This window comes from Chroicocephalus ridibundus, chromosome 6, assembly GCF_963924245.1.
Source record: "Chroicocephalus ridibundus chromosome 6, bChrRid1.1, whole genome shotgun sequence".
In the NCBI taxonomy this organism is placed as follows: domain Eukaryota; kingdom Metazoa; phylum Chordata; class Aves; order Charadriiformes; family Laridae; genus Chroicocephalus; species Chroicocephalus ridibundus.
The window spans coordinates 61,901,957-61,926,840 of NC_086289.1; the positions used below are offsets into that span (position 1 = coordinate 61,901,957).

At 42.8% G+C, this 24,884-nt stretch overlaps 1 protein-coding gene across 2 annotated transcripts in view; it reads left to right on the top strand.

Annotated features, from left to right (window-relative positions):
* The window catches only part of WDR33 (WD repeat domain 33), a 71,202-nt gene that overhangs the window by 39,099 nt on the left and 7,219 nt on the right, over positions 1–24,884 (top strand). Inside the window, exons 8-19 of one of the 2 annotated variants that reach the window (XM_063338108.1) lie at positions 11,842–11,968; positions 13,268–13,422; positions 13,558–13,636; positions 14,148–14,258; positions 15,075–15,169; positions 15,391–15,399; positions 16,055–16,141; positions 16,396–16,535; positions 16,904–17,056; positions 17,379–18,428; positions 22,799–22,901; positions 23,181–23,643. In XM_063338108.1, coding sequence (XP_063194178.1) covers positions 11,842–11,968; positions 13,268–13,422; positions 13,558–13,636; positions 14,148–14,258; positions 15,075–15,169; positions 15,391–15,399; positions 16,055–16,141; positions 16,396–16,535; positions 16,904–17,056; positions 17,379–18,428; positions 22,799–22,901; positions 23,181–23,643 — 2,572 coding nt within the window. Of the gene's footprint in view, positions 1–5; positions 977–11,841; positions 11,969–13,267; positions 13,423–13,557; positions 13,637–14,147; positions 14,259–15,074; positions 15,170–15,390; positions 15,400–16,054; positions 16,142–16,395; positions 16,536–16,903; positions 17,057–17,378; positions 18,429–22,798; positions 22,902–23,180; positions 23,644–24,884 lie in introns of those variants that run through there. The other variant, XM_063338105.1, reaches the window with a different exon arrangement.

A 24,884-nucleotide genomic window follows, 5' to 3' on the forward strand; every position in this document is an offset into this window, starting at 1 on the left:
TACAGAAGATTTCCGAAGCCCAGCTTCCTAGAAGAGAAATACAGCGGCTTTCCATTCGTCAGCTTAGCTATTGCTGCACAGCACAGACAGCGTTATACAAGGGGCTTTATTTGAAGAGCACGGAGCAGTTCGTTCCACTCGAGGGTCAGGATAGCAGCCTTTGACTGGTGATGACTTTTCCCTCGCTATTTATGTGCCTAACCCACTTGTTCTTCCTGGTATTTTGCAAACATAGGCCATTTTCCGAAAAGCACTGCTTTTTAGCTTTTGTCTCCTTTCTCAGTGGATTCATATATGGACCCAGTTCGTTGTTACCGCGTGGACTGGTTTCTACATTTCCGAGACTGGGAAGATATTTTATATTTCCTTTCCTTTTGCTGCATGTAAGATGAAAAGCTTTAAAAGCTGCTCCAGAAAGCACTCAGAGGAATCTGAAGTTTCCTGAGGAAAGAGCTGCTTTCCGAGTCACACCTGCCCAGTAAACACTTGTTCTCTTTTACCTGTTGTTTTAAATTGATTATCGAGTTGGCATTTTCTTTTGGTGGTTTGAGCCCACTTTTTTTTTTTTACACAGCTGCAGGTGATTTTGCACAATTGACATTTAGCAGGTGTCTTTTGTGGTGGTGGTTTCATGTAACGAATGCTCCAAAACCCAGGAAAAAGAAAAAATTCCCATAGATTAACTGGTCTATGTTTTTAAATTTTATTTCCAGAATAGTAGTGATTAAAACCTCTGGTAGTAATATTACTGCTTCTGTGCTAGTCTTGTAACAAGGAAGGCTTGAGTTAAAATACTGCAGGCAAGATCATTGTTTCAGAAAAACGTAGAAGTTTTTTCCTGGCGTTGCTGAGGAGATGGTCTGAAATGTGCTGCTGCTGCTGCACATATGAATAGATGGCCATTCTCTATCTTGGATTCTCGTGTCCATGTCATTTGGCTTTTTATGTATTTTCTAGAATTTGGGTTTTACATATTTTGTAGAATTTTGTATAAACTTTAAAAAAAATTTTTTAAAAAACTTTATTGTAGAGTTCAAAAAGTATTTTAGAGTAACTTTTTTTTCTCTGGGAGTGTAAGAGGACTTTGTAACTTTGTATAAGAACTTTAACTTTGACTAACAAAGTTACAGTCTGTCCTTTAATTGGAAAATTTTCATTTTGAAATATTAGACAATGCTTCTGGTGCTAACACGGAGGGGTATGCAATAACATCCATGAGTTACTTGCTTCAGGGCTAGATGCAGCATTTGAATTAAAGATTTTTCTGCTTCTAGGGAGAAAATTTTCCTGTTCTAATCAACATTTTCTTTCTTCCCCGTTTAGAGTTTCGCTTAATTCATGAGAACGTACGCTGCAGTTACACTTGCAGCACGCTCTTGGGGTGCTTTCCTGCAAACCTCTGCATCCTCACTTTATTCTTATTTTGGGAATTTGTGATACGCTACTGAGCGCACACACCTGTAGATCCAAATACAAATTCAGTCATGGACTGCATCACAGAGGGAAAGACCGCATTTAAATGCCGGTACAATATTTGTATTAGTTTTCTTTTTAATCACTTTAAAGTCAGCAGTGGAAAAATGTAACTGGCAGTCATTTCAAGAAGCACAGGGCTCACATAAGTATTGGGTCTACCCGTGGTGTGGTGGGCTCGGATTAATTCTTGTGTCCTCTACTCTGACCTTGACAGAACAGACCATTAATGTGTTGTCATAGGAAACCTGTTTCACACCTATTTTTTTTTTTAACCTGAGGAAGAAATTAATTTTTTTCCCCCCTGCACTTTAAATGAAATGCTTATTGTTTTGTTCACATCCGCTTCTCACATTAGTAAATGAATCTGAGAACGGCATTTTTTGTTTGGAACCCCACTTAAACTGGTGATGGGTCCCTTTGCCTTTCCTCTCATAATCACGTATGTCATCTCTTATATCTTCCCCATCGTTTTTTTCCCCTTGTTTTGATATATCTGAGTTATTTAAGTACTCTTTGGATTGGTTTTATCCCATTTCTTCCTGTTGACTTCTCTCCCTTTCTTTGTTAGGTTTTATCGCACAAAATCCCTGGTAAGTTTTCAACACCATCTTTTTCCCTGTCTCTCTGTTCAATCATGTGGGAAGAGCTTTACTATTTGATCCATTCACGTGCTTATGGAATTTAAAATGATACATGGGGATGCGTGGTATTTTGGAGAGCTTCATAGATATTTGTATGGCCACGCTCTACAAAGCAGTTGCTTAATAGGGTGCCTATTTTTAGAATTGAAGCAGAAATAGAAATATTTGGGTTCTTCTGCTTCAGTAGGGACTCTAGTACTATCTTTAAATCTGAGAGGAATACATTTTCTTAAATTTCAGAATTAATAGGTGGCAGGAGAGGGGAGTGAGTCCACAGATGTGGTGGTGGTGATGCAGGAAATCATAGGAAAATAGGAGGAAATGAGAGTACTGGTGGTGCAGAAATTTGAACTAAGAGCATGATAAAACATTCCTTGATTCTGTCTCTCGCCTGAGCTCAGCTTTTCTTTGCTGCTTGACTGAAATTTCAACGGAAGGTATTATCTCTGTTTCTGTAGCACTGTTCAAATCATTGTTTTGCTCCTGCATTTTAATTACAATTTTGTACTGAATTATTTTTTTTCAATTTTGCGGTGTTTCTTCTCATTAGCCCTGCCATCACCTCTAGATCAGACACGTTTGTAAGCCACCATATGATATTTATTACATGCTGGGTTTGTTGTTTTTCCTGATGTAGTTCATGGTCACTCTGCTCGTCACGTGTGTTTCTGTCTGTTCTCATGACTTACAGCCCTTTCCTATTTCAGTTGCTTGGAAATTGGTCCCTTATGCTTGAGATGAACATTCCCCAGCCTGCTCAGCCTCCCCTCTGCAGAGAGAGAGTTGTGCTTGGAAGCTTAGACCCATGCTGTGTGCTCTGCTTTCTGCCACCGCTTTACTTCAGCAGGCCTGCTCTTCCCTGGTTTGCTCAATCTTGCTGGTTTCGTAAAACGCAAAGAGCAATTTTAATGGCCTCAATCTCCATATCCTTTCTTGGATCTCTCGTATTTGCTAATTGTCTGGCTGACACAAATCTTTTCCTAGAGTCTATACAAAGTTTGATTAAACTCTCTTATCCTTCCCATCCCACCCCTCACGCAACTGCTGTTCACTTACCACCAAGAGCAGGTGCTCATGCAGTGTTTGCCCTACAACCAAAGAAAATAGTTTTTCTAACTTCTCTATACCTAAACTCTTTAGTTCTTTGCTTAAGGTGGTAATGGGCTCATACTCTCGGGATGCTCTGTATTGGTAAACTGGTTATCAAAATTAGCTCATGTGGGTTTTTTGGTTGGCAAGGAGGACAACAATTTTCCTGTAAACTTGCTGTCCCTGAAGGTGAGGATCTGGCTGGACGAGTGTTCTTCTGGGGCTGGCCAGATGAACGTGGCTGTTTCAAAAAGTAATTAACTTGTCTGATGGAGAAGAGAGTCAATAGCACCTCTCCTGTCAATGGGATGTAAAAGAGTAGGCTCCTGCCCTGTGGTCTCAGCCATAAAAACACATCGAAACCTATTCTTTCAATGAAGGAAGACCAAGTTGAATGAAAGATCTCGGTAGTCCTTCTGTGTTGGGTGTTTTAATAAAAACATTCGGGTTCACTTGGGAGTAAGGGTGTATCAAGTTACAGACAAGTAAAAGACTTCTTGTAACTTCTTTTTGCTGGGATCCACTAAATTTTTTTCTTAGGTTTTAGCATTGAGTGCGGAGAGTGTTGTCTGCTCCTGTGGCCAGGTGTGGTTTGAAGCTTGGATTGACCTCTAAACTAGGTATTTGGACTATGCTTTTCTCTTGCTATGGCCATAATTGTCAGCAGAATTTTAATGAACATCTAACAGGATGTTAAAGGAAATAAATACAGAAAAATGATTAATGATGGTTACTCTTAGCTTTTCTGGAAGTATTTGTTTCTCTTCCCTGAGTTGGGAGCTAAATATTCTGATTCTACAGCTTACAACCTTGACTGACATTATGATTACTTCTTTTTTCTTTTTTTTTTTTTGACATTCCTTCTTCCATTACTTACTGCAGTATTCAGTAAAAATATCAAACTTTGTCTGGCTTGGCTTTGTGGTGTGTCTCACAGGCGTGAGAAGCAAAGACTTGACAAAAGTCTGCAGGTGGAAGGGCTGGGGATTTTGACGCCTTGATGGCAGTGAGTGAATGCAGCAGTCAACATTTCCAATAATTAGTGAATAAAAGTAGTTTCTTAAGTATGTGTTTAAAAAAACCAAAACCTCACTGAAGCTACTCTGGGATCTTAAGTGCATCTTAAAACCACAACACTTAGGAGAAGCTGAGCTTCAGGCAGCAGTTTTTAACACGTGCCCCACTTTGTTCTCGATTCATAAAACGCAGGCGTCTGCTCTGAGTAGTTACTTTTGAGCTAAACTGTCATTGTGAGGCTCCAAATGGTTTGACATTCTAATCAGATTCATCTTTTGTTTAAAAAAAAAAAATAGTTGGTGGTACAGGCTTTGAGCAGACTCCAAAACACCTGTTCAGTTCATGTTTGGAGGACTTGACTGAGAACATCTTATCCCGAAAAGTGTGAGCTTTCACATTATTTTTTGTTCGTTTGTTTTTTTAGTTTTACAAAAAAACCCCACAACCGTGCTGCCCAGCAAGCTGATTCTGTACCCATACATAAAGCCACAAATCTGTGGGAACTGCAGACTACTGATTGATAAAATCATTGAATTTCTCATCTTTCAATTTGCGCTATTTCTTCCCTTGGAGAAAGTTGCTCTATTCCTTGACATGGCTGTTCTCTCCCCTTTTCTATACGGAATTATTTAGCAATTACCAAGCTGCATTAGACTGGAGATCAGTCTCGTCTGATGGCTTAAGGCAGTAAATGCTCATTAGAGGCAGCGCAAGCTCTTGCAGAAAACAAGGAACAGAAAATTACCGGGCAGTTTTTCTCTGAGAGCGGGGGTTTTTGGCTCCTGTCAGCTGCTTATGTTATGAAGCATGAGAAGTTTTCTGACCATTGCTGTTCATTTTTAATGTTTCTTGTACAACGCTTATTTTTAATATAATAACTGTAAATGCCATTGTAAATAAATATTTTCTGTCAATGAAAAGCAAGTGTGTTGCTGCTTTCCAAGTAGGCTGGCTAATTTTTGAACAGAAAAGAACAGCTGGTCCCAGCTGCTTTACAGATAATGTAACCAGCTAAATAAAATAAATAAATAAATAAATAAAAATTCTACCTTTTGCAATTTAAAAAAGCCCTCTTAATTCTCTGATGAATACCTGCAAAGGAATTAAAAGTAATACACCACGAGACTTTTAATAGATAACTGTGCAAAGTAGAATCCAGCTGCTTTCCATAAATAATTTAACTCTAACTGTGATAAAAACCTGCTTTTGTCCTTGAAATCAGCTGCCGTTACTGCCAACCACTAGCACATATCTATCTATCTATATATTGAATAAGAAGGTGTTGGACAGTTTTAAGGTGATGCATCTTCCCCTTTTATACTTTCTGCCCTATTTTTCCTGTTATTTCTCTTGAGCTAGCTCTGAGCTGCCTGATGGCTTTCTGTTTAAGATTAAAAATGACTCGTTAATTAGAAATAATGACTACTGTATGGCACTACACATTGTGCTGCGTTTTAAAGCATCATCACATAGCTGAACTCTCTGTGGCAGAGATGCACTTAATGTTATACTTAGGTTTTTTTGATTAAGTGCATGAAAGTGGTGGTAAGTTGGAAAATCTGGACACTGATTAAGCAAAATTGGTGAAAACATTGGAATATTTTTCATACGAAAATAACCTTGTGTTGGTAATTATCTGTGATCACTCTAGATATGACTTAACTATGTCTTACGATTAGAAGTTGTGAAACGTGCGTGCTGAGGTGATTTTCATCTAGTTCTCACTTCAAGGGGGTGTTAAACAGCTCTTGGCCTGTTGCAGGTGCGGGTCCTGTTACTCTGCTGTTGCACAACCTCCTGTCAAACTTGCTTTGTCTCTGTGTTCTACAGCACATACAGGAAATAACGTGATTGGGCGTGGGGAGTGATAGTGCTGAAAAATAATTACAGGAGGTAGGAAACAACAAATATGTCTAAAAGGAAAGGTGTCTCTATAGTGTTTGGAGGCTTGAGCATGAACATAATGATTAAAAAAAAAAAAAAAAAGCCAAACAACAAAACCTGACACCACAAATCTAAAAGAGTAGATAGACACTTTCAGTTGTGTAATTTTTTTGCTTCTGTTCAAAGCAACGCACTTCAGGTTTGGAAGGCGCTCAGCATTCTACCTCACTGAAGAATTTAAACGTTCTCTTTAAGCTGAACACGTGAGTAGTCCCGTTAGTTAAAGGCTGAACCCTTCATGACCCAGCTCCCACATAGGCTGGGACCCGGCTGCATTTATTCCCCTTCCTGTAAGCCCTTACAGAGGGGTCGTCATTGAATTCCAACAGACGTAAAGAATTCAGATTGCTACGTGCCGTTACTGGTAACAAGATTTTTTTTTCCGTGATTCTTTGTGGTGCGTTTGCCGCTACGTGAGCTGCGCAAGCACACAAACAGCATTAAGCTCAAACGGGTTTTTTGCTAGAGTTTCAAGGCTTTGTAGCATTCGAACTGTGTGCGGAGTGGCGTAAGTTCTGTTGGGACTAGCACGTGCAAATTCTAACCTTGCTTATGGGAAACAAGTTTTGGGGGCTGAACACCTGTTCTGGGTTATCTCAGGGAGAAATCGCGTTTTTTTCCCATACACCTGTTTCATTAGTGTTTACTGATTATTATTTTTGGTTTTTAACCTTCTGATTTCACAGAAGATAAAAACAAACTCTCCTCTTATAAGAGCTTTTGTCTGGGAAGAAAACTTAGTATAATTATAGAACTGTTAAAAAAAAAAAAGGGGGTATTTGTAAACAAGGCTTGATTATGTTCTGTTCTGCTGCTGGTTTAGAGGAATGCTGATGGTGGAGGAGACATTCCCTGTGGGTGGGTTAAATTCCAGCAGTCTCTGTTTAGTTTAATACCGTGTTTAATAAGCTAGCAGAGAGCTAGAAAGAGACGGCGAGCAAATAAAGGAAAATAAAACTTGAGTTTACGGGGCAGAGGTCTGAAAGTATGGTGGGAGGCATTGTTCTTAATCCACTGCAGACTGAAAAGAATTTTTAGCTTAATTTCTTACTCCCCAGCCTCCCACATTAACACTAAAAAGCGAGGGCGTGCTGTGTATCTGCCGAGGGAGGGTTTCTGCGGTATTCATTCTCGGAGTGGAGAACAGGCGGTGAAAGAGCCCATAGGAAAGTTTCTGAGAGGAGAAGAGTTCACATAATGTGACGGGGCAAAGGACACTGCATTACTGGAATTAAAATATATTCCTACCCTTGTTGGAACCGGGTCAGTGTTAGCAAAACAGTGCCTAGGTTCTTGCAGGTGTGAGGTATTCAGTTCCTAAGTGAGCTTTGCACGGAAGCGGGGAATTGCCAGGGGAATGGGTAACCATCCGATAATGTTTTTAAAGCCTTCCATAAAAATGGAACGGGCAGAATAATCCAATTTACCTAGTAAGGCTGGAAGCAGCCAACAAAGTCTAAGGGAATTATGTAGAAAACTTGGAACATCTTACTGCTAACGTGGTGGTTTTCCATCATCTTTGACTTGCAGGTCAAAGACCCGATGTCTCTTCGCAGACCCCTTGGAAATAGTCCCCCGCCAAGGGCCTGTGCTTTTATTTTGGGGTACAGGTTACAGGAAGGTGAACATTACTTGTGGTGGTGAAAAGGCTTTGAGTCTGACCAAGTGGAAGATACACAGCTCTAATTACGCCCTGTTGAAAACAGCATTAGAGAAGCATGTGTCTGTTTTAAAGTACAAGAAAATGCCTTAAGGGTGGCATCTCAGTATGCGTATACATACCGAAATAATTGCTGAGACGCATCTACAAATCGGACAATATCATCTATAAAATCCTCTTTCCATTGTATGTGACTTCAGAATGGGCCGTATTCCTAGGGGAAGGGACATAACAGAAAAAAAATGTAGCTACAGCAATAAATCTGAGATGTATATAATTGATAGCTTATACGCAGTTATGTTATAAAATATATAGATATGTTATAGACAGTAATAAAAAGACAGTGACCCAAACCAACTTTTTTTTACACCATATGTTATATTCACTAAGTCGTATATGCAGAAATTAGGGGGGGGGGAGGGAAATCAAGTCCTTCATTTGTGTACTTTTCTAGACTTGTGACATGCTGGATTTCATCAAACACAATTAGACACAAATCTTATGATGGCTTGTGATGCCTTTCACCAGCCAGAATTTCTGTTGAGTGTCTTTTAAAGAACAACCCTTCAGCTGGCTAGAGGTATTAACGATCAGTCTTCTAATTAATGGGGGTATGACGACAGCCACCCAGTTCAAAAATTTATTCTGCATATTATTAGTCAAATACTTTTGTATTTGAGCTTTTTAAAGAATACACGTATGCTTGTTTTTAATTTATTTTTTTCTTTTATTTGTTTCTTCTTTTATTTCTCAGGTTAGAGAAAGTTGTAAATAAAACCGACAAGCGTTTTAGGGTATTGTTTTGTGCTCGGACATTAACTCATGATTTTAAACCAGTTTAGTTTATTGGAAATCTTTACCTTCAGATTGCCGAGCAAAAGCTGTTTAGAGTTAGCAAATAAGGAATGCAAACTATGGAGATTTGCATGAATTAAGGTTTTCCAAGCGTCGTGCTTGGTGGCAGGGGTTCTGTACCACAGGAGAGCCCAATTCCCGGGTCTTGGCCCAGGACTAGGAACTGGAAACAACTACCAAGTCAAATCCACCGTGCTGCTTTTTCTTTGGAGTTTCATTGTAAATGTATTTTCTGCATCATCCGTCTCATCACAGATGGTAGTATGTACGACTGTCCACAGAGAGAAGGAAAAGCAATACACAGTGTCAATCGCTCCAATTAAAAACAAGAGAAATTTAAAGAGGCCTGATGAGATGATGCTGTTGGGTTATCTTAGGTAATTCTTCTGAGTTAGTTCGTCCCTTGGGAATAGTTTATTTAAAGCATATTTGTTGTAGGAAAGAATTTTTCTCTTGAGAAAGCTTTATTGCGTTAGGAACCTTTAGCTAAGTGTATATGGTGATCCCATTTAGTGCAGAACTTGGTCTAAGAGGTACCTCTCAAGAGCAAGAGGGATCATTTTGATGAGAGGACAAAGGAGGCTCCCAGCTCCCCCCGCGATTGCCGTAGTGCAGAGCACGCTGGTTCAAAGATGACTCTCCGCAGGAAATGCCAGTTCTCTCTCTTTATAATGGTCTTGTTTTTAAATATGATAAGTTTCTTCTGATCCCAGTGGTCAGTTGTAATGCGCTGCTGCTGATAGCCTGCTGATAAATAGCTAGTGATTTATCTGCTCTGGTTATGAGCTCTGAGTGTTCTGGCATCTTTTACTGCCTTTGAGTGTTCTGGGGTCTGGGGCTACTGTGTAGTGACTATCTAACCTGGCTTCCGAGAAGGCCACCAGTCCCACCCATCCGGTGTTGTCCCGTCACCGTCGCTCCCTTCTGGAGACTTTCAGAGGATGGACGCTCCGGTTGCTGTGTTGCGGAGCGTGGCTCTGAACTTGACCTGGGTTGCCCTCTCTGAGCCTTTTTCCCCCTCGGGGGTACGTATTTGGTCTGGTTTCGCTCAGGTCAGGTCTTGAAGGAAAAGCTTCGGTCAGGCCTTTCGCGGGAGGAGGTGTCACCCAGGGAAGGCCTTCTTTCACCAGCAGAACTGGTTCCCTGGATGCAGTCTTACCCACCAAACCGAGTAGCCTGTTGTCTTTTGGCTTCTTCCCTCACTAATTGTCGTTATTCCAGGAACAGCAAGGCCAATGCAATTCCCGTCCCTGTGGGTAGGGGTTCTTTTTTTACAGTTTTGCTGGGCTTTGGTTTTTTCATATTTATGATAGCACTTGAGCATTCTACTCTGAACACACTTCCATACAGTTCAACCGGTTATTAACTAATGGAATGTTTCTTTATAAGGGCATATTGTTGCCTTTGAACTAAAATCCCCTGTCTTTCCCTGGGGGCTGCAGGATGGCATGTACCTATAGAACATCATCAGCTGAAAATCTGCAGTGAATTTCCTTCCACTGTGGAGGGAGATTGTTTTTCCTCTTGCTGCTGGCCAAATCCTTCCTCCCAAGTAACCACAGGGAGGCTCAGAGTTCAGCTTCGTGTGCCGGAGAGAGAGACTGAGTCAGAGCAAAGGCAGACGGACGGTGCCTTTCATCTCTTTCTGCATCGGAAGAGCCAGAGGAGGGAAACGATAGCATCTCGAGGTGCCCCTCCGTTGGCAGGACAGACCCCAGAGCTGTCCCTTCTGAGCACATTTGTCGTCTTTGCAACCTGAGGATCCTGCTCCTCGTCCCCAGGACCCGGCGTGTTCCAAAAGCAGTTCTGCCTGCTGTGGCTGTGGGAGGAGCGTTGGGTTCCTTCATCCGTATCGGCAGTCAGCCCTTACAGTGTTCCCTGTGCACTCACCAAAGCGGTACTCCTTTCTTCTCAGGTCAGGAATCTTTTCCCTGTCCGGCCTTTCCTCTGGAGAAGAGGAAAGTTGCGCTCGTTTGATGGAGAGAGTCATCTGTGTGTTAACATTATGCTTTTATTTTAAGACAGAAGTTGTATTGCCTATTCTAATTTGATTTTTCTCTGGCTTCATAGATATTAATTTTTAATGTCTTGTCGAACTGAGGCTGCTTGAAGGTACGTGTTCCACTACGTAGTGAAGCAGTGCCTGTGGGAGCCGTCTGACTTTGATGGGAACCCTTTGTCTTTCCTGGAACATGCTACTGTTCTGACGTACCATTGTATAATCCAGTGCCTTTATGTTGCAGACAGCCCACCCTTCCTCATCTTGCCTTTTTTTTTTTTTTCTTGATTTACTGCACGCTGCCTCATTTTCTGACTTTGACTATTGCTGTCAGCTTTCCCTTGAAGTGGGCTGGCATGGAGAGGGATTGGAGAAAGAAATTATCGTTCGTTATTCCTTCTCTAAATCCCTGTAGCTCAGCTCAGAAACCTCATTTTGCTGAGTAGCAGGAACAGGCATTTCTTCTTGACAGATTTTTGATCACCTGAGCAGCGCTGATTTATCTGTCAAGATCAATCAGCCTGTTTAAAATGAAATATCACGAGGTTTTTTTTTTCCCTCTCCTAACTCTTGAGCGTTAGAAAAATCCAAATCCCTCTGACCTGATAAGAGGTTACATCTCATAAGATTTCTTTTCATCATATGCAGAGTTTCCAGATGCATCATTTCATTTCTTTGCTTATTTTCTGACAGGAGAGCAAAAGGGTCGTACTGGTATTATAGGAACAAATATGTATTTGCCTTCTGTTTCTACAATATTTCGCAGAAAGCGAAGTGTCACAGTGTCATTTCCCGTACTGCGTCCATACGAATGCTTCGTCAGTGTCACATTTGAAATACTGGATAATAGTATAGGGCCAAAGCCTAAAGAAAAGTACTGCTTTGAGCAGAAACTTCTTAAAAGGATTTTCATGTTGGTGAAGTGAGCTTGGTTTGAGGGCGTAATCCCAAGAGAACTCACTCCCAGTGATTAGCGGGAAGGAACGCAACCTAAATAACTCGTAAAACTTTGCATTTAGTTTGATTTTTATGTTTTGTGACCTGTGCTCTGTGACGTTTTTCGTTCAGTTTTATGTTACAGTTATAAGGTGTGCACCCTTTAATTTTTCTTTTCAGTGTCCGTGAAATCTCAATATGAGCAATTTTTATCTTCCGCACAGGGCATGGAGCAGATGTGAAATGTGTTGACTGGCATCCAACAAAAGGGTTAGTTGTATCGGGAAGTAAAGATAGCCAACAGCCCATCAAGTTCTGGGATCCAAAGACTGGCCAGAGCCTTGCCACACTGTAAGTTCTTGCCCACGGACTTTGATTTGCTCAAATACAAGCTAAGTTCATGAAATAATATTTCATGAAATATTTCATGAAATAGTATTTCAAATTTATTGTAATTCCCTTCTTAGCTTTTTGCCTCACATCTTTTCACCGTACACAATTGTTTCAAATATAAAGCCAGGTCCTTAGCTGTGCCGGACAATCTAGAGGTTAGATGAAATCAAGTCTATACTTGTGACTTTAATATTCCTTATTTAAATTTACTTTGTCCTTCCCATAGACCTCCTAGTCACACATTTCTCAATTGGAGAACAGAACTGAGATATGGAAACAGAGATGAGATGTTTCATGTGGCTGATGAAGAATTCCTTATGCCGCAGTAGAAGCGTGCACAGTGACTGAATGCTGTCTCAGCAGCACTGCCAGTTATCATAGAATCACAGACTGGTTTGGGTTGGAAGGGACCTTAGAGACCACCCAGTGCCACCCCCTGCCCTGGGCAGGGACACCTCCCACCAGACCAGGTTGCTCCAAGCCCCGTCCAACCTTGAACCCCTCCAGGGATGGGGCAGCCACAGCTGCTCTGGGCAACCTGGGCCAGGGGCTCACGACCCTCACAGCAAAGAATTTCTGCCTCAGATCTCATCTAAATCTCCCCTCTTTCAGTGTAAAACCCTTCCCCCTCATTCCATGGCTCCCCTCCCTGATCCAGAGTCCCTCCCCAAGTTTCCTGGAGCCCCTTTAGGGACTGGAAGGGGCTCTAAGGGCTCCCTGGAGCCTTCTCTTCTCCAGGCTGAACAACTGTCTTAGCCTGTCTTTGTAGGAGAGGGGCTCCAGCCCTCTGATACCTTCATGGCCCTCCTCCAGACCCTCTCCAACAGCTCCGTGTCCTTCTGCTGTTGGTGCCCCAAAGCTGGAGGCAGCACTGCAGGGGGATCTCCCCCGAGCAGAGCAGAGGGGCAGAATCCCCCGCCTCGCCCTTCTGCCCACGCTGCTAGAGATGCAGCCCAGGCTGCGGTTGGCCTTCTGGGCTGCAAGTGCGCATTGCCAGCTCATGTTGAGCTTCTCATCAACCAAGACCCCCAAGTCCTTCTCCTCGGGGCTGCTCTCCATCGATTCTCCGCTCTGAAGTACAAAAGAACAGGTTTAAAGCATGGGGCCTTTGCACAGAAAGCCACAGTGTTCTGGTTTAGTAGCGTGAACTACTTTGGTATTGACCTGAATATTTGGGGCTGGTGAACGATCGTGGCGGGTTTTGTGTGTCTGAGAAACAAGTATCTGGGCAAACAGTCTGTCTGTCTCTGCTTGCAGACATGCTCATAAAAACACAGTGATGGAGGTGAAACTGAATCTGAATGGCAACTGGCTGCTAACAGCTTCTCGTGACCATCTCTGTAAGCTCTTTGACATTCGCAATCTGAAAGAAGAGCTTCAGGTCTTCAGGGGTCATAAGAAGGAGGCCACAGGTCAGAATTTGTTACATTATGTGTATTTTTATTAATAAGTTTGGATTAAAAAAATAAAGTTTTCGCGGTCCTGATTTCCACTCATTAGAAATGTTAGCCTTATCCTTTCTGATTGTGGCTTGCTTTGTGTTTTAGCCGTGGCCTGGCATCCTGTTCATGAAGGGCTGTTCGCCAGCGGAGGATCCGATGGCTCTTTGTTGTTCTGGCACGTTGGGTACGTGGCGTTTTCATCAGCGCGTTGGAAAGATGTTGGTCGGATGTGTGAGCTATTATAGGAAACACAAAACATACTTTTCACCTTTGAATCCATATTTAACATGCACGTTTATGGTATAGTTTTTCCCTATACCTGAGGAAGTTTGGAATATGCTTCATTTATGACTAAGTTTTCCGGCGCAGGTGTATTTTAAAATAGTCAGTTGTTGAGATGGTGATGAAGGGTTGAAACTCCTAGTTTCTTAGAGCTTGTTCGGAGATGTAGCTATTTTGTTTCTAAATGTCAAATTAAAAATCCCTCCATCAGCAAATCCCCCATTAAGAACAACTGAGAGTGATCAGTTCACGCGACAGAAAAGTAACAGAGGCTTAAGTTTAGCGAAATATGGGATAGAGGAAGAGGAATAACGGAAAAGTGTTGTATTGTATTTGTAGCAGACACTCACCTGTGTGATGACTGGTTTTGTTTGGGTTTTTTTTTGGTTTTTGTTTTTTTTTTAATGCATCAGGGTTGAGAAGGAGGTTGGTGGAATGGAAATGGCCCATGAGGGGATGATCTGGAGTCTGGCGTGGCATCCCCTTGGACACATTCTCTGCTCGGGCTCAAACGATCACACCAGGTATTTTCAAGTATTTAAAGGAAAGGTCTAAGGGAATGTATGTACATTTAGAAACCAGAAAGGTACATGGCATCAGTGAACACAGAGTAGATTGGGGTGGTTCTGATACGCAGCCGATGGGCAAAGCGGAGCGACAAACCCACCTGAATGGGAAGGCACTGCCATTTTACATTGAAAGGCAGAGTCCCTCCTCTTGTCCTTCATCTCGGGAAGCCTTAAAAAAATGCTAGGATTTTGGGTTTACGTGAGCTTTGAAATCTCCTGAAGAAATTTTTAAAAAAGAGTTGTTGTAGTTTTTTTGCTGAAGAAATATTCTCATCTCCACAGCATTTTTCCCCCCAGATCATCTGCTGGTCATGCCTGCCTTTTGACATTGCAGACACGTTTGGGGACGTGCAGTCTGTGCTTTTAGGTCGAACATGCTGTAAACATGGAGTATTTTAGAAGTGGAGACATTTTTGCGGGGGGGTGGTGCACGTATTGAAGAATATATTTGAATTGAGTGAGAAGTTTTGGAGGTGGACTAGAAATATTTCTGTCTGTTTGGGATCTGATGTTGACGCCTTGTACTTACACCCCTTACACTTTGAAGCATCTTCTGAATTGTAACTATGTAATTCAATATGATAGTTGTTGGGCTTTTATTTTTGATTTGAACCTCCCATTTAAGGTTCAGATCTAGCGCTGAACTTGATTTAGTAAGAGCCGAATCCGCATATCATCAAGATAACGTGCTAAAAATTAAAGAACTAATTAGATTAAAAGCAGTTAATATGCTTGACCCTGTATTGAGATCACGTATTTTCCTTTTGACAGCAAGTTTTGGACCAGAAATCGGCCTGGAGATAAAATGCGAGATCGTTACAACTTGAACCTGCTGCCTGGGATGTCAGAGGACGGTGTGGAATACGGTGAGGCCATTTCCCTCGGGAGGGGAGAAAGAGGGCTGGGGTCAGGAGCAAGCCTCGGTCGGTAGCTGACACTAAAGTGCAGCTTCTGGGTAAGAGGATGAAACATTATAGTGTTGGGGACTACCTAGACAAAGGTATTTTTTTTTTTGTTACGGGGATGATTTTACTCTGTGTTATCAGCGATCGCCATTCCGACGACAAGTTTTCTTTTGTTTCCGCAGCTCCCGGAGGTAAGAGCTGGCCTGGTGGTCACAGGAAGGAGGTTTGGCTCTCCCTCTGGCAAGATCTCCGGTTTACTTTTCTTCCCAAAAACTTCACGTGACTTCAAGACTTCCCACAGTCCTGCACTACAGCAGGAAAAATCTTTCAAATTCTTGAACTTGACTAAAACCTTAAAACTTTACCCCCCTCTTAAGGATTTGTCTCGGCAGTTTTAGGCTGCCCAGGGTTGCCCGTACCTATGGGATGCCTCAGCAACTTTTTCATTTCTGGGGTTGCATCTGTTTCTTCAGATTTTTTATTTGCTCTTTTGTGTTTGGGAATCTTAATTAAGAGGCAGCACTTTAATCCAAATCAAGTTTTAAAATATATAGATTTGTTATAACAAAAATGGGAATGGCTATGGGTTATCACTTTTTCTGAGGTTCTACCCTAAATGCAACTTTCCTGAAAGGACACAGTTTTTGACCTTTTGGGGCGTATTTATGAATCTGAATTTGCAGTTCTTTTAATATCCTGTAATTCATGTATGGAATTAAGAAGTGACCCGCCAGTTGTGAAATATGTAATGATACCAATGGCAAAAGCATGTGAGAATCCAAAGGGGTAAAATGATAATGTAGAGAAAAATGTTCCAAGTATAATTTATTTTTTTTTTTCCCGTAGACGATCTGGAACCCAACAGCCTAGCAGTTATTCCTGGGATGGGAATACCTGAACAGTTGAAAATAGCCATGGAGCAGGAGCAGATGGGTAAGTAGGAGCCATGGGGAAGCATTTTCCTGAGCCATCCCGATACTGTGTGACTTCTTTCATTCCTTTCCTATATTTTGGTCGCACAGATGCTTTTTTTTTTTTCTGAAGTTCTGTATTGTGTGTATTTCCCGTGGAAAGAAGGAAGAGTTGAAAACCTCTTGGTCTCTCTTGCCGAACAAGCTGTAAAGAGAGTAACAGGGTTTCTCTGTAAAGCGGCGTTGCTCTGACTGTTTGTCTCCCTGGTGCTAAAGGGAAAGATGAGTCCAACGACATTGAAATGCGAATCCCAGGGCTGGATTGGGGAATGGAAGAAGTAATGCAAAAGGACCAAAAGAAGGTGCCGCAGAAAAAAGTGCCCTATGCAAAACCAATACCGGCACAGTTTCAGCAGGTAAGTACCCGACGCACAGCAAACGGGAGAATGACTTGTTTATTTTCCCAACTTCAAAAAGCGTGTGGCCGTTGAAATGTTTTGGATTTCTGGTATCAGCTCTTTAAGTCAACACCCAGTGAAAAAAAAAATTTACCGCAGTAGTTAGTTTGTTTACTATTTTAAATACCAAAATATTTGGTTAAATCACGTGTATCTTGTATCTGTACCCAGAAAATGGGATGTTATACAGAAGTTCTATTCAGCATTGTTTTTAACTTCTGAATATCCGTATGACACAGCGCTGCAGCATATCTTTTCCCAGAGCAGCAATATATTGCATACACGTTGTTCCACGGAATTCATCTTGTGTTTACTGCTCTTTATAGGCATGGATGCAGAATAAAGTTCCTTTGCCTCCCCCACCTGAGCCGCTGAACGATAGGAAGGAAGATATCAAGCTGGAGGAGAAAAAGAAGACCCAGGCGGAGATTGAGCAGGAAATGGCAGCACTTCAGTACACGAACCCACAACTCTTGGAGGTGTGTACCTAAAGACAGTTACTTTAAAACGGGTAGCTTGCTTTTGCAGTATTTTTTTCACCTTTTTTCAAAAAAAACCCCATCTAATTGAATAGGATATTGGGCTTAATGCATGATGCTGTGAAAGCTGCGGTGAGGCCCCCGCATTTCAGTTATTGATACTGATCAATGGCTCTCTTTGGTTGTATTTCTGTTAAGCAGGGGAAAAGCACTAAGTCTTTCTAAACTCTTGAAAAATTAGATGATTGCTTCTGATTTTCAGTTGTTTCTTACATATACTTCTGTGCTTAGTTGATTTTCTGGCTCTCTTTTTTTTGGGCAGCAATTGAAGATCGAGAGACTTGCACAAAAGCAAGCTGAGCAAGTGCAGCCGCCACCTCCAGGAGGCTCGCTTCATGGACCCCAGCCTTTTCCAGGGCAAGGCCCAATGTCACAGATGCCTCAAGGATTTCAGCAGCCCCTTCCACCTCAGCAGATGCCAATGAATATGCCTCAGATGGGACCTCCTGGTCCACAAGGACAGTTCAGGCCTCCGGGATCCCAAGGACAAATGGGGCCTCAAGGTCCTCCATTACACCAAGGAGCTGGAGGTCCACAAGGATTTATGGGACCACAAGGACCTCCAGGCCCCCAAGGGCCTCCACAAGGAATGCCACGGCCTCAGGATTTACATGGACACCAAGGAATGCAGAGACATCCTGGCCCTCATGGGCCAATGGGGCCTCCAGGTCCACAGGGTAACGCTGGCCCACAAGGCCACTTGGGACCACAGGGTCTACCTGGGTCTCAGACTCATTTAGGACCTCAGGGTCCACCTGGCCCACAAAGTCACTTGGGTCCTCAAGGTCCCCCTGGTGGTCAAGGAATGCAAGGGCCACCCGGTCCCCGAGGAATGCAAGGACCTCTTCCTCATGGCATGCAAGGAGCTCCAGGATCTCAAGGGATGCAGGGCCCTATATCTCAAGGGCCTTTGATGGGACTTAATCCAAGAGGGATGCAGGGTCCACCAGGACCCAGAGATAACCAGGGACCTACTCCACAAGGGATGATGATGGGTCATCCGCAAGAAATGAGAGGTCCTCATATGCAAAGTGGTTTACTAGGACATGGTCCCCAGGAGATGAGGGGCCTGCAGGGACCCCCGCCTCAAGGTACAATGTTAGGACCGCCACAAGAATTGCGTGGGCCACCAGGTCCACAAGGCCAGCAGGGACCTCCGCAGGGCTCTTTAGTAGGGCCTCAAGGAAACATGCAAGGACCTCAGGGACAACCGAACCCTTCCAGGGGGCCGCACCCTGCCCAGGGCCCTCTGCCCTTCCAGCAGCAGAAAACGCCTCTGTTGGGTGATGGGCCTCGTCCCCCGTTTAATCAGGTACGTGTCGGCCTGCGCAGCAAGAAGAGTGTTTTGAACGTAGGAGTGATAACGTCACGCAGTAGAAATGCAAAGCAAGAGCTGAGGGGCTGGAGGACTGGTATGCTTGCAAGACCGAGGCCTCGGGAAAACTTACATGGTAACGGAAAGAGTTCCATAGTTTGGAAACAGCAGAGGTAACTGTAGAAAAGGGATTCTAGGAAATACTGGTACAGGAATCAGTCTGCTATGAAAATACGGGACCTTAAGAGAAACTCCAGTGTTCTTAATTTAAAGACACTGGACTGCCTGAAACAGGGAATTTCCTGGGGAGTCGGTAAGCACTAATACAAGTTGAATTCAAGCAAACCGAACATAGGAAAACTTGGATGTATTAATTAAAGCAAGTTACTGCCGACTCTCAGTTGTCCCAGCGTAGTTAAGCCGAGCAATGGGATGAATTTACCATAGGAGCTGACACACCTGGGATCGGCTGAGGTCTGGTTGAACTTTCCAGTTCAAACCAAGCGCAGAGGAGCAGAGCTCTCCTGCTCCCTGCCTTGGTACAGAAATCATTCAGCCACCTTTGTGCTGCCTGGAGCAGGAGTTCAGAGACTGGCGTCGAACACTGCTAACTCGTTACTGCGCCATTTGCTGAGGAGAGGGAGCAGAGGGTTGTGTGGGACCAGCCCAGGCCATGTGGTGACCACCGCGCTGCCCAAGGGATGTCCCTGTGCCACCCCGGCACTGGGCTCCAGGAGGGCTCACCACCTCTGGCGCTTAGCCGAGCTGGAATGCTGGGGAGTGTGGCTCATAGACACACCAATTAATTCTGCAGGAATCACGTCAAGTTTGATTAAGTCTGGTCCAGTACCAGGTGCAACCAGCTCTGCCCTCCTCAGCATCCGATTCCTCCTTCCCGTCCACCTCTCCGTTCATTAGCTCTTACAAGTTCCTAGTTTTACGGCACTGATTCCATACTTAAAATTTCTCTTGATTTGTCTCCAGCTTCAAGGTGAATTTTGAAAGGGATATTTGGAAAAAAAAATTCTACTGACTCCATTTTTAAAAAAAATTAGTGTTTTTTTTTCTTAAGCGGAATGAACTCTGTGAGACTTGCACTCCATAGTTTCTAGTTAAAGCTTTAGCCAGAAACATGTCTACCTTCGTGTGTGGTCCGGCACCAGTCCCTCTGAGCGGTGACATACTGAAATGAGCTTTAGCTCAGTGATTCCCTTTCAGATTGAGGCAGAGTAGCCTACAAATTGTGTTTGTAATAGAATATTTTTTCCCTTGCAAATCAGCAATGACTCCCTCCAGAAGTCTGTTAACGCGACGCCATTGCTGAGACTTCAAAAGCATCGGAGTTAGGGGAAAGAGAGTTGTTTCCGCGACTAGTGAACCTAAACTAGTACAGTGCTTTGCATTGCTGTCCCAGGGACGCTCCTTTTTCTCCGAGGAGAATTACCCAGCTTGTGCGTGTATAAAAGCCTGTGTCTCCATACGTGAGGGGGGCTGTCCTTGCCTGACCCCGCGCTTGGGTGATGCTCTGCTCAGAATTCAGCAAGTTGCCTTCGACGGGCGGCCAGTTATTTTCGGTGAACACTGCTATCTTGAAGGGCTTTTACAGATATTTAAAAAAAAAAAAAAAAAAAGACAAAGCAAGGTATTTTTGATTGGTTTTCCTTCCTTGTGCAGCTCCAGTGCGGTAATGTCTTTTAAAAATGAACAGATTTTGAAATTTGTAGTGTCAGTTTTTGCTCTTTGTAATATGAATATAATAGTAGTTCCTATTTTAAAAGGCCCTATCTGTGTTTTTTTAAACAATAAGCTTGGCTTGTTTGTTTTTGCTCGGAGTTTGACATTTATCTTCTGTAAACCTGTCCAAATCGCTTGCCTTCCTTTTCAGTAGCAGGAGGGTATGAATATTTATCGAAATATCTGCTTTATCGAGGGCTTGTGACGTTAATACCGAACACTCAGACGTGTTTGGGAAGGTTAATCTCCATAGGAGACACCGTTGTTACCTGCAGGAGCACTTTTGCCATCATTAATTTAGATTTGCCCTTCCCGCATTCCTTTTAGATAGACGTGCTGAACTTCAGCTCACTGACCGGCTGAGTGAGGCATGGATGCTTCAGGCCAAGCCTCTTGGCCACATAGGGACAAACGTCAGGAGCTCGTGCAGGATTTTAGAAGAATTTTTCTCGTGGGTGAACACGAGGAACCCTTTCCCCCTTTCAGTGCATAGCTTTAACGCAGACGGCTGTGGTAAAATGGCTGCGCCGTTTGCATCTACAGGGCAGACATGCCGGTAACAGGGGGGGCGGTTACGTTCCTCTGGGTTCCGTGTCTCCTCCCGAGCTGTTCAGACTTGTTTTTCAGTTTCGAGCCCACTTTTGGGGCCCAGAATATATTTTGAAATGAAAGGCACGGAAAATGCGGTGGTAGGGCCCCGTCTCCCCATCCTGCCAAGGCGTGATTTATTTGGAATACAGGTTTTTGCTAAACGCTAAGGAAAGTTCATTTAGCGAGTGCAAAAAAGGCCGCTTTGCTTAAACCCTAGTGGCGTACATTGAAGAAGTTCAATAAAGTTTATCGTAAGTAAGCGTGTGCTAAATAGGTGAGAAATCAAGGAACTCTAGCAAGGTTTTGGGGGAGAACGGCAGAAGCATGTTCTCCGTGAGGGAGATCAGGGAATTCATTTGTTCTGGACTCAAGTCAACATTCAGTCACTAAGAAAGTTTTGTTTTGGTTTTTTTTTAACAGGCATTGGACCAGGCCTTTTATTTTGCCTTTTTTTTTTTTCCAAAGCCCTTACAAAATTACTCGCTGCAAACATAATGTTTGTAGTATATATTTGTCTGCTTTTTTTTGTGTTTATCGCCTATATTGCAGTTCAATATAAATGTTTAATTTCAAACCAGTATTTCAAGATGTGATGGGGAAAACACACAAATGAACTTATTGCTTCTCTGCAACCAGGAAATAAAAAAAAAGAAAAAAAAGGTAGTTTTTCTCAAAAACAAATGTAGAGCATGAAAATTATTTAACTTTGATTCACTGAGAGATTAAGCAGCGTAATTCTGAGAACAATGGCAGTGATGGAGCATAGGGGTTTCGGTATTTACAAACTACCTGCAGCCTGGAGGGTTTTTTACAAGCCAATATGAAGGCCATGTCTAAATCTTACATTTAGATGTGGCTAGGAAAAAAATACTATGTTTTTAGGGTTTTCTGGTATGGGTTGGGGGGGGGATTTTTGGTTTTGTTTATGTCATCATAAAAAGTTTTTGTATCGCCATCTGGCAAGTTTCAACTCTGTCTGGTTCACAGTGATACGTTTTTATTGTTGGATCTCATTGCGACTGTGTAAATTATGTACGTGCCCCCTTTTAGTTCCAGTCAAGTAAAAACCCAAAAATGATGACTTTTGGTCTGGCCTTTGCCATTTAAAGGCAGAATCGGGCAGTTCAACCTCATTGTTCCCCGGCCAACGTTATCCCAGGGTACACCTGGTACCTGTGGAAATCTTTCATGGGGCTGTGACAGTAGTTTAACTTAACATTATTTTATCCTTTAAAATGCCCAACAAAGAGAGAAAATAACACAAGACTTCTATATACTTTATTTTTCCTTTGGGGTCGTGTAACTGACACAGACCCCTGCCCGCTCTGCTCTTTCTGCTTGAGAAAAGCAGGCGGCTGCAGCTTCTGCCTTCGGCCCTGGCCTTGCTTAATAACCTGTTAACAACGTGTCTCTTGGTGCTTAGCCGACTGTTAGTGCCTTCTGGAGATCCTAGAATTAGAATTAAGAAAAAAAAAAAAAAAAAAGACAAACTTTGCCGGCACGTTAAAAATGAAACTCATGTATTTCCGTGTTAAGTTTACAAAGGAGTGTAGAAGAGATTTTTCTTACGGCCTCGTTGTTGTCCCCCCCATCACGACACTCTCGATATTTTTAATTTTTTAATGGTTTTGTTTCTTTGTTCATTTCCAAAGGAAGTCTTTGGTCTGCGCAGCTCTTTAACTGCATATAAATCAGTACCTGACATTTTTCAAACAAATATACCCAGTTCCCTCATCTTCTCTAACAGGCAGCTAGAATATGAGCTTTATTATCTTTGGTTGTTACGGGTAAAATATCAGCCCCTGACGTGCCGTTTCCTATAAAATTACGTGTTTCTCAGACAGCGACTGAAAAGCGTTACTGATGTGAATGTCTGAAAGATTAGGCCAAAACCATTGGAAAATCTGCTGTTTCTATTGTAAGGCCTGTGAAGATGCAGTCCTTATGTGAAGAAAAATGGTTTTGCCCCCTTATAAAATGCTTAAAAGCAAAAATACTCATGCGTAGCAATTCACGTGGCTTTTCTCATTGTGTGCTCGTAGGACGGACAGAACGCAGGTCCTCCACCGCTGATACCAGGACTGGGGCAGCAGGGAGGACAAGGTCGTCTCGGCCCTCACAACCAAGGACCTGGTCTTAATAAAGGTAATTAATTATGTTATCTGTTTTTCTGTGAGTAGCTCTCCTGAAAGAGCCTGTTCCAGTGCAGTGCCTCTAGGCAGAAAAGGCTGCAGCAGAGCACAGGGCCTTGGCTGAGAGGAAAGCTTCCGTAGACTTGGGCTGGAACACAGAGGGAAAGTTTTCCCCCCAGAATGATTTACTGTGAAATGTATGGTGCGTGCTTTGTAGAACTGTAGAAACTAGAGCATCCTAGAGCGTTTTTAGAAAACGTTACAGAAATCTGCTATGATTTTTTCCCTCAAGGTGACTCCCGTGGTCCACCAAACCATCACATGGGCCCTCTCTCAGATAGAAGGCACGACCAGAACAGTGGTGGTCCTGATCATGGACCTGAGAGAGGGTTGTTTCGAGGTGGCCAGGAGTGGGGTGATGGTAGAGACAGCAGGGGCATGCCAGATAGACGAGGACCTCACCCAGATTTCCATGATGACTTTGATCGACCAGATGACTTCCGAGACGACTTCCATCCAGATAAGAGATTTGGCCATCGATTACGGGAATTTGAGGGGAGAGGAGGCCCACCATTGCAAGACGAAAAATGGAGACGAGGTGGACCTGGGCCTCCCTTTCCTCCTGATCACAGGGAATTTGAAGGAGGGGGCTCAAACCGTGGGCCTCCTGGTGCTTGGGAAGGACGGAGACCTTCGGATGATAGATATCCACGGGATCCTGAGGACGCACGCTTCCGAGGAAGACGAGATGAGAGGTAAGGATAAATCTACTCATCTTTTTTGGGTTAAAGGGTAAAATGGAGGGAACTCTTTCTTCCTGGTTTCCTTTTCATTAAGGAGTCTATCTGTTTCAGATTTATAAACTGGAAACCAATAAGGAAATGAAAACTCTAATATACCTGAGTATAGAGTCCATAAAAATCATTCAGTAATAGAAGAAAACTTGAAAAATGGTCATTGTACACAGCAGCTTCCGTGTCTTTAAACAGTAAGTAAAGAGAAGGGAGGAAATTTGTAGAGAAGATCCAGTGACACAGGACGAAGATTTGAGACCGTTTTGATGAAAATTGAGAGGAGACTTGAAGGTTAAAGTGACAAACCTTTGAACGCTAGAAGTGGATTTTTTGAGACTTTGTCTCCAGTCACAAACCACAGCGTGACTGTAGAGACGGTAGAATGAGACGTAATGTACTTGTGAGGAGCAGGAACAGTGATCCTACTATCAAATACGAGGGGCAGAGCTACCGCATCTCTCGGACTGTTGAGACTATTTTCTCATGGTTTTGCTTGTAGAAGTTTTATTTCTCTTTCTGACTTATTTCTTAACGCCAAGCAGAGAACTCAAAAATAATCTTAATTCATGGCAATGTCCTTGTCATTGCTCGCAATTTCCACCTAAATCGCAAAGGGATGAATTTGCTTCTAGTTACCAATGTAAAGGTGTAGGAATTGTGCTAAATCATCAGGATTAACTGTCGTCGAAATTGCTCCAGATTTACGCTAGTTTAACTGGGTTAAATTTGGCCTCCGAGGTCTAAGCCTCTCACTGACCACCAACTCTATATGTATAAGAACGTGTGCTTGTACAAATATATTGTGGTCTCCACATAATGTGAATTTTGTGTGTTTTAGTTGCCTTTTTAATCATTTTCTTACATTCCTTTTACTTTGCATCTATACAGCTCTTCTTTTAGCTGTTTTCTACCTAGCTCTGTAAAGATGTACCTTCCTTTTGAGCGAAGAGTATGAAAAGAAATGAACAGTAACTAAAAGCAGGTAACGCTTAAAGCCATTTTAAAAAAGTAAAGCTAGAGAGAATCCAAGCTGAATGGTCTGCGTTGTAGAGTTCTAAAAGACGCAGCAGACACCACTTTTAGAAGCTCTGTGGAGATTCTCAAATCTTATACTGGAAATGCTTAGGGACTGGAGAACGCTTTATGATGATCCTGATTTTTTTAAAAACCCTTCAGGAAGAAAGTCCAAGGATCTCGTGAGC